General features: G+C 40.5%; 1 protein-coding gene across 15 annotated transcripts in view; it reads left to right on the top strand.

Annotated features, from left to right (window-relative positions):
• Window positions 1-4,996: 4,996 nt before the first annotated feature.
• LOC110506541 (transcription factor 12) overlaps window positions 4,997-15,599 on the top strand; it is a 95,037-nt gene continuing 84,434 nt past the window's right edge. For 5 of the 15 annotated variants that reach the window (XM_090222335.1, XM_021586237.3, XM_090222331.1 and 2 more), the window contains exons 1-3: window positions 5,035-5,345; window positions 6,088-6,176; window positions 6,388-6,460. In XM_090222335.1, coding sequence (XP_090078461.1) covers window positions 6,105-6,176; window positions 6,388-6,460 — 145 coding nt within the window. In that variant the 5' untranslated portion in view covers window positions 5,035-5,345; window positions 6,088-6,104. Of the gene's footprint in view, window positions 5,346-6,087; window positions 6,177-6,365; window positions 6,461-15,599 lie in introns of all 15 variants that reach the window. The other 10 variants (XM_090222336.1, XM_090222333.1, XM_090222332.1 and 7 more) reach the window with 6 other exon arrangements.

Here is a 15,599-nt window from a genome sequence, read left to right as displayed (position 1 = left end):
ATTGTTTATCTTTTACCAATAGGGCTATCTTCTGTATACCACCCACCCCTACCTTGTCACAACACAACTAATTGTCTCAAACGCATTAAGATGGAAAGAAATTCCACAAATTAACTTTTAACAAAGCACATCTGTTAATTGAAATGCATTCCAAGTGACTACCTCATGAAGCTGGTTGAGAGAATGCCAAGCGTGAGCAAAGCTGCCATCAAGGCAAAAGGTGGCTACTTTGAAGAATCTCAAATATAAAATATACATTTTGATTTGTTTAACACATTTTTGGTTACTACATGATTCCATATGTGTTATTTCATAGTTTTGATGTATTCAGTATTATTCTACAATGTAGAAAATAGTAAAAATAAAGAAAAACCCTTGCATGAGTAGGTGTGTCCAAACTTTTGATTGGTACTGTATATATTGTATATATACGGTATACTACATTACCAAAAGTATGTGGACACCTGCTTGTCGAACATCTCATTCCAAAATCATGGGCATTAAAATGGAATTGGTCCCCCTTTTGCTGCTATAATAACATCCACTCTTCTGGGAAGGCTTTCCACTAGATGTTGGAACATTGCTGCGGGGACTTGCTTCCATTCAGCCACAAGCGCATTAGTGAGGAGGTTCACTGATGTTGGGTGATCAGGCTTAGCTCGCAGTTGTCATTCCAATTCATCCCAAAGGTGTTCGATGGGGTTGAGGTTAGGGCTCTGTGAAGGCCAATCAAGTTCTTCCACACACGATCTTGACAAACCATTTCTGTATGGACCTCGCTTTGTGCACAGGGGCATTGTCATGTTGAAACAGGAAAGGGCCTTCCCCAAACTGTTCCCACAAAGTTGGGAACACAGAATCGTTTAGAATGTCATTGTTTCCTGTAGCATTAAGATTTGCCTCCACTGCAACTAAGGGGCCTAAACTGAACCATGAAAAACAGCCCCAGATCATTATTCCTCCTCTACCAAACTTTATAGTTGTCACTATGCATTGGGGCAGACAGCGTTCTTCTGTCACCACAGGCATTTCTGTCTGTAATAAAGCCATTTTGTGGGGGAAAACTTGTTTTGATTGGCTGGGCCTTGCTCCCCAGTGGGGCCCACCCATGGCTGCACCCCTGCCCAGTCTTGTGAAATCCATAAATTAGGGCCTAATTTATTTATTTCAATTGACTGATTTCCTTCTATGAACTGTAACTCAGAAAAATCTTTGAAATTGTGCACGTTGTGTTTCTATTTTTATATACACAGTGCCTTCAGAAAGTACTCATACCCCTAGACTTATAACACATTTTGTTGTGTTACAACCTATATTCAAAATATATTTTCTCACCCATCTATACACAAAACCCCATGATGACAAAGTGATTTTTTAAAATAGAAATGTTAGCAAATGTATTGAAATTAAATACATACATCTAATTTACATAAGTATTCGTACACCTGAGTCAATACTTTTGGCTGCATTTCAACTTTGCGTTATCTTGGGTGTCTGTATCAGCTTTGCACATCTGGATTTGGGGATTTTCTCTCATTCTTCCTTGCAGATTTTGCAAGCTCTGTTAAGTTAGATGGGGAGCGGTGGTGAACAGCAATCTTCAAGTCTTCCACAGATTTTCAATGGGGTTCAAGTTTGGCTGGGCCACTCAAGGACTTTCACATTCTTCTGCTAAAGCCATTCCAGCGTTGCTTTGGCTGTATGCTTGGGGTCAATGTTCTGCTGGAACGTAAATCTTTGCCCCCAGTCTAAGGTCGTTTGCACTCTGAAGCAGGTTCCATCAAGGATTTGCCTGTATTTGGCTCCATTCATTGTTCTCTCTATCCTTACCAGTCTCCCAGTCCCTGCCAATGACAAGCATCCCCATAGCATGATCCTACCACCACCATGCTTCACGGTAGGGGTGGTGTTAAAACGGGTGATGAGCTGTCCCTTTTTTTCTCCAAACAGTACTTTGCATTCAGGCCAAATAGTTTAATACAGTCTTTCATGTGCCTTTTTGCAAACTCCAGGCGTGCTGTCATGTGCCTTTTTCTCAGGAGTGTCTGTCAACTCTCCCATGAAGCCCAGACTGGTGAAGTGCTGTCGAGACCGTTATCCTTCTGGAAGGTTCTCCATTCTCAGCCAAGGAACTATGTAGTTCTGTCAGAGTAGTCATTTGGTTCTTTGTCACCTCCCTGACTAAGGTCCTTCATGCTCAGTTGCTCAGTTTGGTTTTTACACCCTTCCCCAGATATATGTCTCTTCACAATCCTATCTCTGAGATCTACGGACAGTTTATTGGACTTCATGTATAGTTTCTGCTCTGACATGCACTTCTTCTTCTTCTTCTATTATATAATGGCGGTCCACAAACAAACATTAAAGGTGAATGCCGCCCCAGCTATAAGTATTGTCATTAGGCCTGCCGCCCACTAGTGTAGCACATCCTGGGGTAACCCAGCTGGGGCTCCAATCCAGGTTTCTCTGGTTCTGAGGCAAGCATGATTGGGTCCCATATTTCTAATTTAATTAACATAAAACAATTGATGCACTCCATGCAAGTTTGCATTGATGTAAGTAAGTGAAAAATCTCAATGTCTGAATATGATCTATGACAAGGTATGGATTAGCAACATCAACACTCTGACGTTATCCATTTCAGCCTGTTATAAACTTTGGGTTTCCTGTTATTTAAAAAAATCTTCACACATATTGCCAGTTGCCATGTAGGCCCTTTAAATAGGTCTACAAACGTCATTAATCAGAGCTACGTTCAATTATACATTTTACACATTGGTGATGAGTAACATAGTCGACTATGGTTAGTTTGTCCAACAGGTGGCAGTCTGGATTTCAGAAAAGTAAGACATGGATATACAGTAGAGGCCCATTGAGTGGACAATGGACAGCATAAAACCAAGGCTAAAGCTTGACCTACAGTATTCTACTCAAGGTGGGCCACATCCAAACAAGCAGTGTTAGCCTTGTTTGGGGGTATTTTTAAACCTAGATGCATTGTCTTACCAAACTGCACATTTTTTTATGCATTTTCCCAACTTGATTTCACTGTGATTATATAGATAAGATATAGAACTATATAGATATACCTGGTGATGTAGGCCTATCAGACTGCAGCCAGACAAATACTACTATTCTACCAAGAGAAAATGTAATCTGAGAAAGACTCACAAAATGTACTAAATTGGACAAATGTGTTTAACTGTATAATACCAATCATTTGAATTCCTCTAAGTATCTACATCCAGTATGCATATGCTACTGATGATCACTGGCTACAGAGATTTGATATTTTCAATATTCAGCAGTATTTTCTATTATCCATAAGTGTCATTTCTCTTCTCTTGACTTTTCTTACTGTGGAAAAAAAACATAATAGCCTGGATGGAATAGATTATTTGTTCTTCAATGTATCATTTTGATCGCACACCAAACTTTTGTTCATTAGAAGTGGGGTTCTCAAACTTTTTGGGGCCGAGGACCCTTTTCGTGATAGAAAATTAATCCGTGCCCCTCCCAGAACACAACTCAAATGAGAAAAAAATAGCATACATGGAGTTTACTATGACTTCAGCAGTGCATGCATGGCTGGATGAACCAAGTCTTGGGCTCTGGGAAGTAATATTTTAAAGGTCTGCCTCTTAGCATCAGAGAGAATATTTAGCAGTTTTCAAGCTAATTTCCTGCAATTCTACACATTTTGTCATGGGGCAGAGATATTGTTTGTTGTTGCATCTTCTAATATCCTGCAATTCGAACACATCGTTCTATGAGGCTGAGAGAAAATATTGTCGTTTTAAAGCTGAAATTACAGGCCATTTATATAAAAAAATGCAAGAATTATGAGGTTGAAACATTTATAATTGGTGAAGTACTGTGGATACCAATATTCCTGTGAGCCTCCTAGGCCCATGTGCCCAGGGTTAAGTACATAAATTGTTGATGAGTAATATTACATTTTATTGTATTACATACTAAACTTATTACATGGATCCCTTGGCCAAAATTAGTTGAATTTGTTGTTGTTAGTAATATTTATGTTAAAAAACGTATATATACGTATGTATATATATATATATATATATATATATATATATATATATATATATATATATATATGTATATATTTTTTTTATATTTTTTTTTTACTATTACGTATTAATTTTTTTGACGATTTATCTGGCCGCAGACCCTCTACAGTACCTCGGACCGCACTTTGAGAACCCCTACATTAGAGTTTTGGCCCTGACCCAACTCTATTGTTTTCTGAGCCCAGCATGCAGCCGAATTGCCAGGATATTACCACTATTAACATTTTAGCAATTAATAATCCGATCAAGCTGTTTTTGAATAATTATATAAATTGTCGATACATGTAGTCTACAGTTTTCTCACACCACTTTCTTTCCCTTTTTTCCTCTTGCCTTAGCGGAACAGAAAAAGTAGTCCCGATTTATTGTGCTGTTCATAAAAATAGTTTGCAGTTTGCTTGCTTTTTGAGTGAGCTCAAACCGTGATAGACATGACACTGCAGCACACAATGCTCTCGGTCTTTTAGACGGACTCAATTAATAAGGCTAACATACATAGGGACAAACAGGTCATAACTGTGATACTCTAACGTATTTTTAAAGAAACTAGGCCTACTCTGCGTCAATATTTCCCATTTAGTGTGGGACAGAATTTTGCTACATGTCCAATTAGTTGCAACCACCTTAAAGTGACCTCTCTCTTTCCCACCCTCTCGGTCCATATGCATTCATTGGCTACTCATTTATTCGTTATCCCACTTCTGACACCAGTGTAGCGAATTCAGAGGTCTCACCAATACCTTTCCTTACACCAATGCGCTGATTGACACAATTTACAAAATCTGGCTTCGATCTCTTTGTACTAGTCTCACATAATGTGGCCTAATGATTGATTAAGGCAGGCTTAATGTAATATGATGGGTCCTCTCAACTGCTGTCATCTCCTACCACTCCGCGTGGTGTCTGTAGTAGGCTAGGCTGGGGATATCGTTTCACGGTTTTCAGCGGAAGGATACAACACCGAATGTCATTGTAGTGCTGAGGTTTTTGCGAAGCAAAAATGTCTGTCTGCCTAAGGTTAACTCGCAAGTGACATGTAGGGATATTTAGCTAACTATTACAACCTAAATCACAATTTTACAGTATTTGAGACGCGTTACAAGAGAACGAGGCTCCATACTACCACACCCGATCGCCCTAGTTGGAATTTTAAAGGGGAAAAGGTAAAATATTGTAGTGAGTTTGTCAAAAAAGGTTTCGGACTGGGTGAAAGAAGTTGGGATACAAGAGACTGGAGCTGGTATGGAGTAAAGGGTTGGCATTTGCTTTACTACTTTTACTTGAAAGGGCGTTTTACACAGCCTGAATTTGTAGCCTACAGCATATTGGTGGATCTTCCTTTTTGTTTAACATGCTAATTCACTTTATTTAATGACACATAAATTCGTGACTCATCACTGACTATTGCAAAGCAACATATTGTATAGCGTATCATTCATTAGTCCTTGTTTTGAAAATCTACAGTAGGTTAGTTATTTTGTAACTTAGTCTGTCGCGGAAGATTGATACAAATGTAGCGTTTGGGGAGTCAGATAAACATTTGAAAAACGATGCTGCAGGTCTCAGTGTGTGTCACTGGTGTTACACGCAGCGCCAAGCATTTTCAATGTGCCTGTACCATTGCAAATATATGGAATTTCCTTACCACGTATTGGCTACCTTTTCATTCTGTTCAGATGTCATAATGTGCAATAACATTTTCTAAAAGGGAGCGTTGAAACGTGGATGACAATGGGTCAATTACAATTACTTTCATCGGTTGTTGCAGTAGCATACATTTGATCAATTAACTCGCACCGCAATGTCAAGGGTCACTGTGCAGATTTATTTTCGGAACCGACGTGTTCTGGGAATATTCCTTGTCAACTTCAGTCAGAATCTAGAATGAAATTTCACTTTACTGAAGTTCGTTATTGAATGGATATTTTTTTTAAATCAAGGAATTAGGACAATTTAAAACAAAATTGGACTTAAGCAAACAAACTTTCTTCTTCAGGTCTAAAGATTGGCAGGATGAATCCTCAACAGCGGATTGCCGCTATCGGAACAGACAAGGAATTGAGTGACTTACTGGATTTTAGCGCGGTAGGACAGTTATCTATCTATCTTTTTACAATGTTTTATTTGTTTGTTATTTAGCCCACTTTATTCTGTATCAGTCAATGTCTCTCCAGTGAAGAAATTGATTATGAAACACAGGAAGTCTGAACAGCTTGTAACAGATGCATGATTATCAAAGCCAAAATATTAATTTGTCTCAGTCACATTTTTCAGACCACTTCTTTTCTTCTGGTAGATGTTTTCTCCACCCGTAAATAGTGGGAAAAACAGGCCAACCACCCTTGGAAGCAGCCAGTTCAGTGCACCAGGTAGGATTTTATCCCAGAAAACATTTTTTAATATGTTCTCTGTTCTGTTCTGTTCAGTTATAGCCCTGGTTCCCTCTCCCCCTGTTGTGTCATGTCTAACCACTGCTGTTTGAAATCAGTTCATATGCGTGTTCCTGATGTCTCCCACTGCATTTTGGATGTTTGTGTTATTAATTTTGTGAAAAGCCAAAGGAGCAAGGTTTCATATTCAACATAGTATTACTGTTCATTTCCCGCCTCATCGGTGTGTGTGTGTGTCTGTGTGTGTGCGTGCACTCTTCACATCTGGTGTGTGAAACATGCCACCTTCACCTGGAATTATCGTAGACTGACTGCTGTAAAGATGTGGAAATAAGGAATGGTTTAGGCTTATTTGACATATGTGAAAGAATGCTTATCGACCTAACAGCTCTGACAGTGTAATATAATTGTAATTATCACTTCTTTATAACCCTTCCTTGTGTTTTGTGTGCAGAAAGATATCTGTGGCTTGTTCGCATATCCATTTTCTATTGATTATGACACAAAATCAATTTTTCTCATATTGACAGTGGGGCATTGATTGTGTTTGTGATATATTGCTCCCTAGATTTGTGCAACATATAAAAGCTGTGCCAAAGATATCCAATGTCTATCAGTTGTGTAGTATGGGGTTACAGGTTACTTCCTGTTCATCAAGTGGTGTTTCACTGTGTCCGTCCCCCAGTGCTGAGCTGTTTAAAAAAGGCAGTGAGTTCCTCAGCCCCAGGTCCCTAAAGGCCTGGCCATTCATGTGGCCTTCACACACCTATCTCACAGGCTCAATGACTAGAGGATGTGATCTGATGTAGTGTAATCTTAGCCGGGAGCATTTCTCATGCAGAAGTGGGCTGTTTAGACTGATGCAGCTTGCTTCATTGGTGTAGATGTATTAATAAGTGTTGCTTAAATACCCTGCTTTTATGTGGATAATTTCTTCACTGTAAAGGCTCCAACACATTAATCCATAGCACAATCAAGCATTATATCTCCTCAATACTTGTTTTACGTAAAGCAACAAAGCCTTGCCTTGTCGTTAGTTCTAAATGACACACTTTTATTGGAAACAACAGTAAGACAATGGACTGATCAGCAAGACAATGGGGCCAAAAGGGAGCTTTTGTGAAAAGACTGGTGAAGTGTTCTGATGTTTTTCAGAGTACTTTGCATCCTCACTTCCCATTCTGGATGCTGTCTCCACAGAAGTAAATAGCTTGGGATCCAGGTCAAGTCGGTGCTGAATTGATGCTTTAAGTACAGTGCCTTCAGAAAGTATTCAGACCCTTTGACTGTTTCCACATTTTGTTACATTACAGCCTTATTCTAAAATTGATTAAACTGTTTTTTCCCCTCATCAATCTATACAGAATACCCCATAATGACAAAGCAAAAACAGGTTTTTAGAAATGTAAGCAAATGTCTGAGGTCCTGAGCGCTCTGGATCAGGTTTTCATTAAGAATCTCTCAGTACTTTGCTCCGTTCATCTTTTCCTCGATCGTGACTAGTCTCCTAGTCCCTGTAGCTGAAAAACATTCCCACAGCATGATGCTGCCATCACCATGGTTCACTGTAGGGATGGTGCCAGATTTCCTCCAGCCATGACGCTTGGCATTCAGGCATTCAGAGTTCCATCTTGGTTTCATCAGACCAGAGAATCTTGTTTCTCGTGATCTGAGAGTCTTTAGCTGCCTTTTGGCAAACTCCAAGCGGGCTGTCATGTGCTTTTTACTGAGGAGTTGCTTCCATCTGGCCACTCTACCATAAAGGCCTGATTGGTGGAGTGCTGCAGAGATAGTTGTCCTTCTGGAAGGTTCTCCCATATCCACAGAGGAACTCCAGAGCTCTGTCAGAGTGACCATCAGGTTCTTGGTCACCTCCCTGACCAAGGCCCTTCTCCCCCAATTTCTCAGTTTGGCTGGGCGGCCAGCTCTAGGAAGAGCCTTGGTGGTTCCAAACTACTTCCATTTAACAATGATGGAGGCCACTGTGTTCTTGGGGACATTCAATGCTGCAGACATTTTTTGGTACCCTTCCCCAGATCTGTGCCTCGACACAATTCTGTCTCGGAGCTCAACGGACCATTTCTTTGACCTTGTGGCTTGGTTTTTGCTCTGACATGCAATGTCAACTGTGGGACCTTATATAGAGGGGTGCCTTTCCAAATCATGTCCAATCAATATAATTTACACCAGGTGGACTCCATACAAGTTGTAGAAACATCTCAAGGATGATCAATGGAAACAGGATGCACCTGACCTCAATTCCGTGTCTCATACCAAAGGGTGTGAATACTTATGTAAATAAGGTATTTGTTTTATTATTTTAATACATTTGTAAACATTTCTAAAAACCTGTTTTCGCTTTGTCATTATGGGGTATTGTGTGTAGATTGCTGAGGATTGTTATTTATTTAATCCATTTTTAGAATAAGTCTGTAACATAACAAAATGTAGAACATTTCAAGGGGTCTGAATAGTTTCTGAAAGGAAAGGCGGATACCTAGTCAATCAATCAGTTAAATGTATTTATAAAGCCATTTTTACATCAGCCGATGTCAAAGTGCTATACCTAGACAGTTGCACAACTGAATGCCTTCAACTGAAATCTGTCTTCTGCATTTAACCCAACCCCTCTGAATCAGAGAGATGCGGGGGGGCTGCCTTAATCAACATCCACATCTTTGTCGCCCAGGGAACAGTGGGTTAACTGCCTTGCTCAGGGGCAGAATGACAGATTTTTACCAATGTCAGCTCAGAGATCCGATCCAGCAACCTTTCGGTTACTGGCTCAAACCACTAGGCTACTTGCCGGCGCTGTATATACTTGCACTTTCATCAATCAATCAGTTTGGGTAAAGCATTCACTGTGCATTCATAAGTATTAACAACTATACAGAGCATTATCAATATATATCAATTTGAGTCTGTTGACGTTACGTCAAATATATTCCCAACCATCCTTTAATAGCGCTCTATGTAGCTAATGCTATGTAAAGTGTTGCTGAATAGGCCTACTTCATTTTTGAGTGAAATTCGGTTTCAGTGATCATACCTTCCATTTTGCCCCACCATAATGAAATATAAAATAGAATGTTGCTTCAATTCAAGTGTTACAAAGGAACTCATTTTCTGAATTCTTAATGTGTGAAGTGGGAGAATTGAACTTAGTAAACTCTGCGGTGTGCTTTAGAATTTAATATAGCATGGCATTCATGGACATCATGTGACCAGACACATTTAAGCCTGATGTGTTGGGCATGCACTCTGTGGCTTCCAAAATAGACCAGCATCAGCATGCTGCTTTTTGTTTAGAATAGAAAAGAAATAGAGACTGTTAATAGACTGTTTTTCCCATCAAAGCCCATCGTCATGGCTAAAATGCCTAGTGGTATTTATTTAGTCAGTAAGAAAAGTCACAAGAATTGAGCCATGTTTTGTAGAGGCTTATGTGAATGGTATTTTTGTTCTATTTCCATCAATAGACATTATGTGGGATCTGTTTTGGGCTTACTCTCTCCTTGAGGTTTTTTATGTGTGTCAGAGTCACACACCTGTCTGTTCCAAGCTTGATATACTCCTTGACCTAAAGTAAGTAGTAAACTAGAAACCACTGATACCTCAAATGTAATGTTCTGCATGAGACAATACTCACGTTAACATCTATGTCCAAGCTGCTCAGTTAGCTTGCTTCAGAGCTCACTGTGGCACTTTTATATTTGGAGAGCTATATTAGGAATATTTTCAGATCATGGTTTGCTCTCTCTGTCCCACCTACTTTAGACTTGCTGTAGAAGTCAGCCAAGAATCAGAAAAGCCATAATTATGTTTGGGTTGTTATTGCTCCTAGAGAGACAGACTGAGGCATATTTGCAATTCTGCTCCTACTGCGGGTTGGCAACCTGAACAGAATTGATGATACATTTCTCCTGCAATTTTGCCTTCCTGTAATTGTTTATTTATCCCATCTTGTTTAGAATGGGCCTAAGTATTCCTGGTTGGCCTGCAGTCAATTCAAAGAATGTGCCACATGTTATCATTCACTTGTTTACAGAATAGATGAAGCCAAGTTGTACAAGGATGTTACAAGGATGTCAGAACTGTTCAATTATATTTACAATACTTTTTGTGAATATAATTTAAATGATATGCTTGTGATAGACACACACTGCATTTTCCTTCTACTTCAGCAAACTTTCTCTGAGTTTAAAGCTCTTTCTTCAGCTTTTATCCCCATGGATTAGAAAATATTATCTGCTGATTAATTATTAATACAGTGTTGAAGAATGACTTTTTCGCATTCATAATTATTAAGCAAGGATTTTTTTTGTTCAGTCAGAAGACTTAGAGCTTGCAGAAGTACCCAGCTTGCATTTTAAGATAATTTAACACACACAAAAACCTCTCCACTGCACTTGGCACAATAAAAGGTGACAAAACTCATCTTGAACGCAGCTTATCTTCAAAGCATTTAAGGATTTGGAATGTTGTATTTTTTTTGTTTAAAGCAACTGCTAAGTCGGTCTTCAATTTAAGCATGCATTTTCCTTCTACAATGGATTAGTTCAAACAGATTCAATATATGTAACCACAACAGTAGCTTTCAACTGAGGTTCTTAAAGAAGGACTGAGCTGAATCTTTTATTTTGCTCATGAAGCGGTTGTCCCTTGAGATACTTCCCACTCCAGTTCTCCTTTTGGCTGATTTAATTTATCATAGGCTCTCATTGTTTTGAGTGTGTTTATTTAAATCCACATAAGTGTCACGTTCGCTGGAATAATTATCGGACCAAACTTCAGGGAGAGTGCGAGGAGCAGGCACAGGACGTACCGGACTGGGGACACGCATTTCAGGGAGAATGCGAGGAGGAGACATGACGTACCGGACTGGAGAGGTGCACTTGAGGCCAGAAGTGTAGAACCAGCACAGGTTGCACCAGACTGCTAACCGGATCCTCTGGTCGGACGTTGAGCAGAACACACTTGAACAAATCAAATTAATTTAAATAGCCCTTTGTACATCAGCTGATATCTCAAAGTGCTGTACAGAAACCCAGCCTAAAACCCCAAACAGCAAGCAATGCAGGCGTAGAAGCACGGTGGCTAGGAAAAACTCCCTAGAAAGGCCAAAACCTAGGAAGAAACCTAGAGAGGAACCAGGCTATGAGGGGTGGCCACAACATCTCTCATCTCACTCTCTCCCAACTTCGCTATTGCCTCCCTGACAGTCTCTGACTCTTCCCTCTGCTCAGCCGCCAGCTCCATGTGTCTCCCCCCCCCAAAAAAACTTGGGGTTGTCCTTGGGCTTTCTGTAGCCACGAACCCTGTCGTCATTGCTGTCCTCCATAATCTCCTTCCGTCTGTCGCCAAGGAAGGGTTTCGCATCTCCCCATCACTTCTTCCCATGTCCAGAACTCCTTCCCTCTTTGGGCACGCTGCTTGGTCCTGGTTTGATGGGATATTCTGTCACGTTCCCTGGAATAATTATCGGACCAAGCTGCAGCGCGATATGGTTTCCACATAATATTTATTTGAAAACGCACAAAACAAAACAACAAAGAAAGAAACAAACAACGAACCGTGACTACAGCGGTGCTACTTGCACTAACTCAAAACAATATCCCATAAACCACAGGTGGAAAAAATGCTACTTAAATATGATCCCCAATTAGAGACAATGATAGCCAGCTGCCTCTAATTGAGAATCATACCAAACACCAACATAGAAAAACTAAACTAGAACCCTACATAGAAAATAATAACTAGAAAACCCCCCAGTCCTGCCCTGACCTACTATACCATAGAAAAACAAAGACTCTCTATGGTTAGGGCGTGACAATAAGATCATCTCATTTTAGTTTGTAATCTCAGAACCTCTGTTTTACAAAAGTGCATGAAAAAATGATAGACTATATAAAAAAAAAGATAACATTTTATTTCATTTTAAAACATTTGATCAGGTCTTATAGCAGGCTTTAGTTTGACAAACCTCATTTCATGTTTTAAGCCTTTGAGTGTATTGCTGAAGGAATCCTTTTCTTTCAGAGACGCCTGTTTATTTTGAGATAACCTGCTGGCTGCTCTGTGAACTATTGGGCCACACTGCGTTTGTGATGCCTTCAAATGGGTACCCTCCCCTGGCAGACTGGGCCTCCTGCCCCCCATTGGAGGGAAGATTCAGGGAGAGTTTGGACATCTCTCATTTATGTATCACAGGTCACCTTGGTTATGGAGAACTGTGCTGTTGCCATAGCGATGAAAGTCCATTGAATGCAGGTGACTTGGCACACCTTTTGCATCTTTTTTTTGCAGGTCTGCCAAGAGGTAAAGCATTCAAATAATGTCTTCAGTCACCCAATATGCGGTAGATTACTATCAGGCTTCTCCTAGACTGTCATTATTTTGATATAAAAAGTTGGTGTTGTACATCAGACTTGGCTTCTTTGATGTGGATTCCAATTCATTTTTCAAATGAGCAGTTTATTACCATGTATTTGATGTTGTATTAAGTTGTGAAGGCACTTAGTTGGTGGGAACCAAACAACCCTTATTGTGACTTGAGGCTGCTGGATTTAAAACCAGCCAGAGATACATTTCTATACCTGCTTATCTGTGCTTGACCTCTGGCTGATATAGTCTGAATGGGCACATTGTTAGGTGTTGGACGGAGGTAGTGAGTTGTATCTGTATGTATGTATGTACACTACTGTTCAAAAGTTTGGGGTCACTTAGAAATGTCCTTGTTTTTTTAAGAAATGCACATTCCATTAAAATAACATCAAATTGATCAGAAATACAGTGTAGACATTGTTAATGTTGTAAATGACTATTGTAGTTGGAAACGGCAGATTTTTTTTGAATATCTACATAGGCACAGAGACCCATTATCAGCATCCTGCATTCCAATGGCACGTTGTGTTAGCTAATCCAAGTTTATCATTTTAAAAGGCAAATAGATCAATACAAAACACTTTTGCAATTATGTTAGCACAGCTGAAAACTGTGGTGCTGATTAAAGAAGCAATAAAACTGGCCTTCTTTAGACTAGTTCAGTATCTGGAGCATCAGCATTTGTGAGTTTGATTAAACAAATAACTTTCTTCTGAAACTTGTCAGTCTATTCTTGTTCTGAGAAATGAAGAAATTGTCAAGAAACGGAAGATCTCGTCCAACGCTGTGTACTACTCTCTTCACAGAACAGCGCAAACGGGCCCTAACCAGAATAGAAAGAGGAGAGGGAGGCCCGGTGCACAACTGAGCAAGAGGACAAGTACATTAGAGTGTCTAGTTTGAGAAACAGAAGCCTCTCAAGTCCTCAACTGGCCGCTTCATTAAATAGTACCCGCAAAACACCAGTCTCAACGTCAACAGTGAAGAGGTGACTCTGGGATGCTGGCCTCCTAGGTAGAGTTCCTCTGTCCAGTGTCTGTGTTCTTTTGCCCATCTTAATATTTTATTTTTATTGGCCAGTCTGAGATATGGCTTTTTCTTTGCAACTCTGCCTAGAAGGCCAGCATCCCGGAGTCGGGATATTCCATTAAAAATCAACCGTTTCCAGCTACAATAGTCATTTACAACATTAACAATGTCTACACTGTATTTCTGATCAATTTAATGTTATTTTAATGGACAAAAACATGTGCTTTTCTTTTAAAAACAAGGACATTTCTAAGTGACTCCAAACTTTTGAACGGTAGTATGCTTCAAGAACACCTGCTGCTGAAGCACAGGATGTCTGTTAGTTTTAAAACTAAACTCCCAAATACAGTACATTGATGCTGAGTACTCTGGACTTAAGGGAGCATGTTGGTGTAAGGTGGAAAGCACTCCTCAGAGATACAGTTGCATTGGTCAACATGCCACACAGAGTGAGAGAGAGCATTAGCTTTAGCTACCTCCATCCTGACCACTAATGACTGACCCTACCCTCTGAGGACGTATCTGGGGGCAGCAGCGGGAGGAGGAGGGGTGGGTTGTCCTCATCTAATGATCTGAGAGCCCGTGGCCATCGCATGCAGCCGGGCCTGCCGTGTGGTGTCAGTGATGCGCCTGGGAGCGTGCAGGGCTTCGATTGGGAATAACAGAGCAGGGGTTAGTGGGAAGGAATGAGTTATGATCCCCTGTTTGATCTACCAGGCCCCTGTGGGAGTCAGAGAGCCCTGGACAGAGCATTCCTGGGGGTACTCTGGGGAGCTGCTGGGATGCTGAGTTGGGGACTGGCCCTTTACCAGTTTAACCATATCTACTCAGGATCTCAGAAGGAGGGAGGGATGCAGGCTAGGAGGGAGCATGTGCTATGTGCTGTTTTTAAAGAGACATCCATTATTGAATGGAAAAGGTGATATTGTAAATTGTGTGATTATGAACACACAGCTTTGTATTTGCAGATTCAAATGTGTTCTATTTTCCAGTATCAGCTCAAGTCTTGCACCTGTATTGATATACGTAGTGCCAGGAAAGGACCTGACTGTTTGTGTCCAACGGACTGCATGGGAGCTCCGACCTGGGATGTTATGTTATGTGCCATCCAGAGTGCAGTGGTTACGTGCAGTACGTGACCACCCCTCTACTATCGCTGTTTTTATTAAAGCTCTCTCTCTGCCAACCTAGCTGTTTGGGTTTCCTCACTGGCTATGTCCTATTTGTGTTTGAAGATGGAAGGGATGATAAGGAAATGGTCTGTTTGGTCACTCTGTGCGGGTGTTGAGGGGAGGGGGATTTAAATGCAGGAATCAGACTATATACACCACTGCCTTGCCAAAAAGCATACCAAATAATTGTCCTTATCAGATAGGTTTCCATCATAGGGTCATGTTTTGTTCTAGTGGTTTTAAAGATCACAGAGTGGATTGTTGCACAATGTGGCATCTCTGTTTCTTTCACTCTTTCCCACACTCATAAATGCTCTCTAGCTCTCTCTCTCTCTCTCTCTCTCTCTCTCTCTCTCGCAAACACACACGCGGCACGCACACTCACACACAACATTTTCTCAGGTGTTGTGGCTAGTTTGTGAGGATAACTGAGTGTTTGGGGCTGACCGTGACCTGAGGCTTGATACATTTGTTAGGATTTCCATTTCAGATATAGAAAATGCTGATGAGTCCAAGTCGTTGTTGTGTAGGCC

This window comes from Oncorhynchus mykiss, chromosome 26 (genome assembly GCF_057628025.1).
Source record: "Oncorhynchus mykiss isolate SJ-2025 chromosome 26, ASM5762802v1, whole genome shotgun sequence".
Taxonomy (NCBI): Eukaryota; Metazoa; Chordata; class Actinopteri; order Salmoniformes; family Salmonidae; genus Oncorhynchus; species Oncorhynchus mykiss.
The sequence above is the reverse complement of the archived record's forward strand: the minus strand, read 5'-3'. Positions and strand labels throughout refer to the sequence as shown.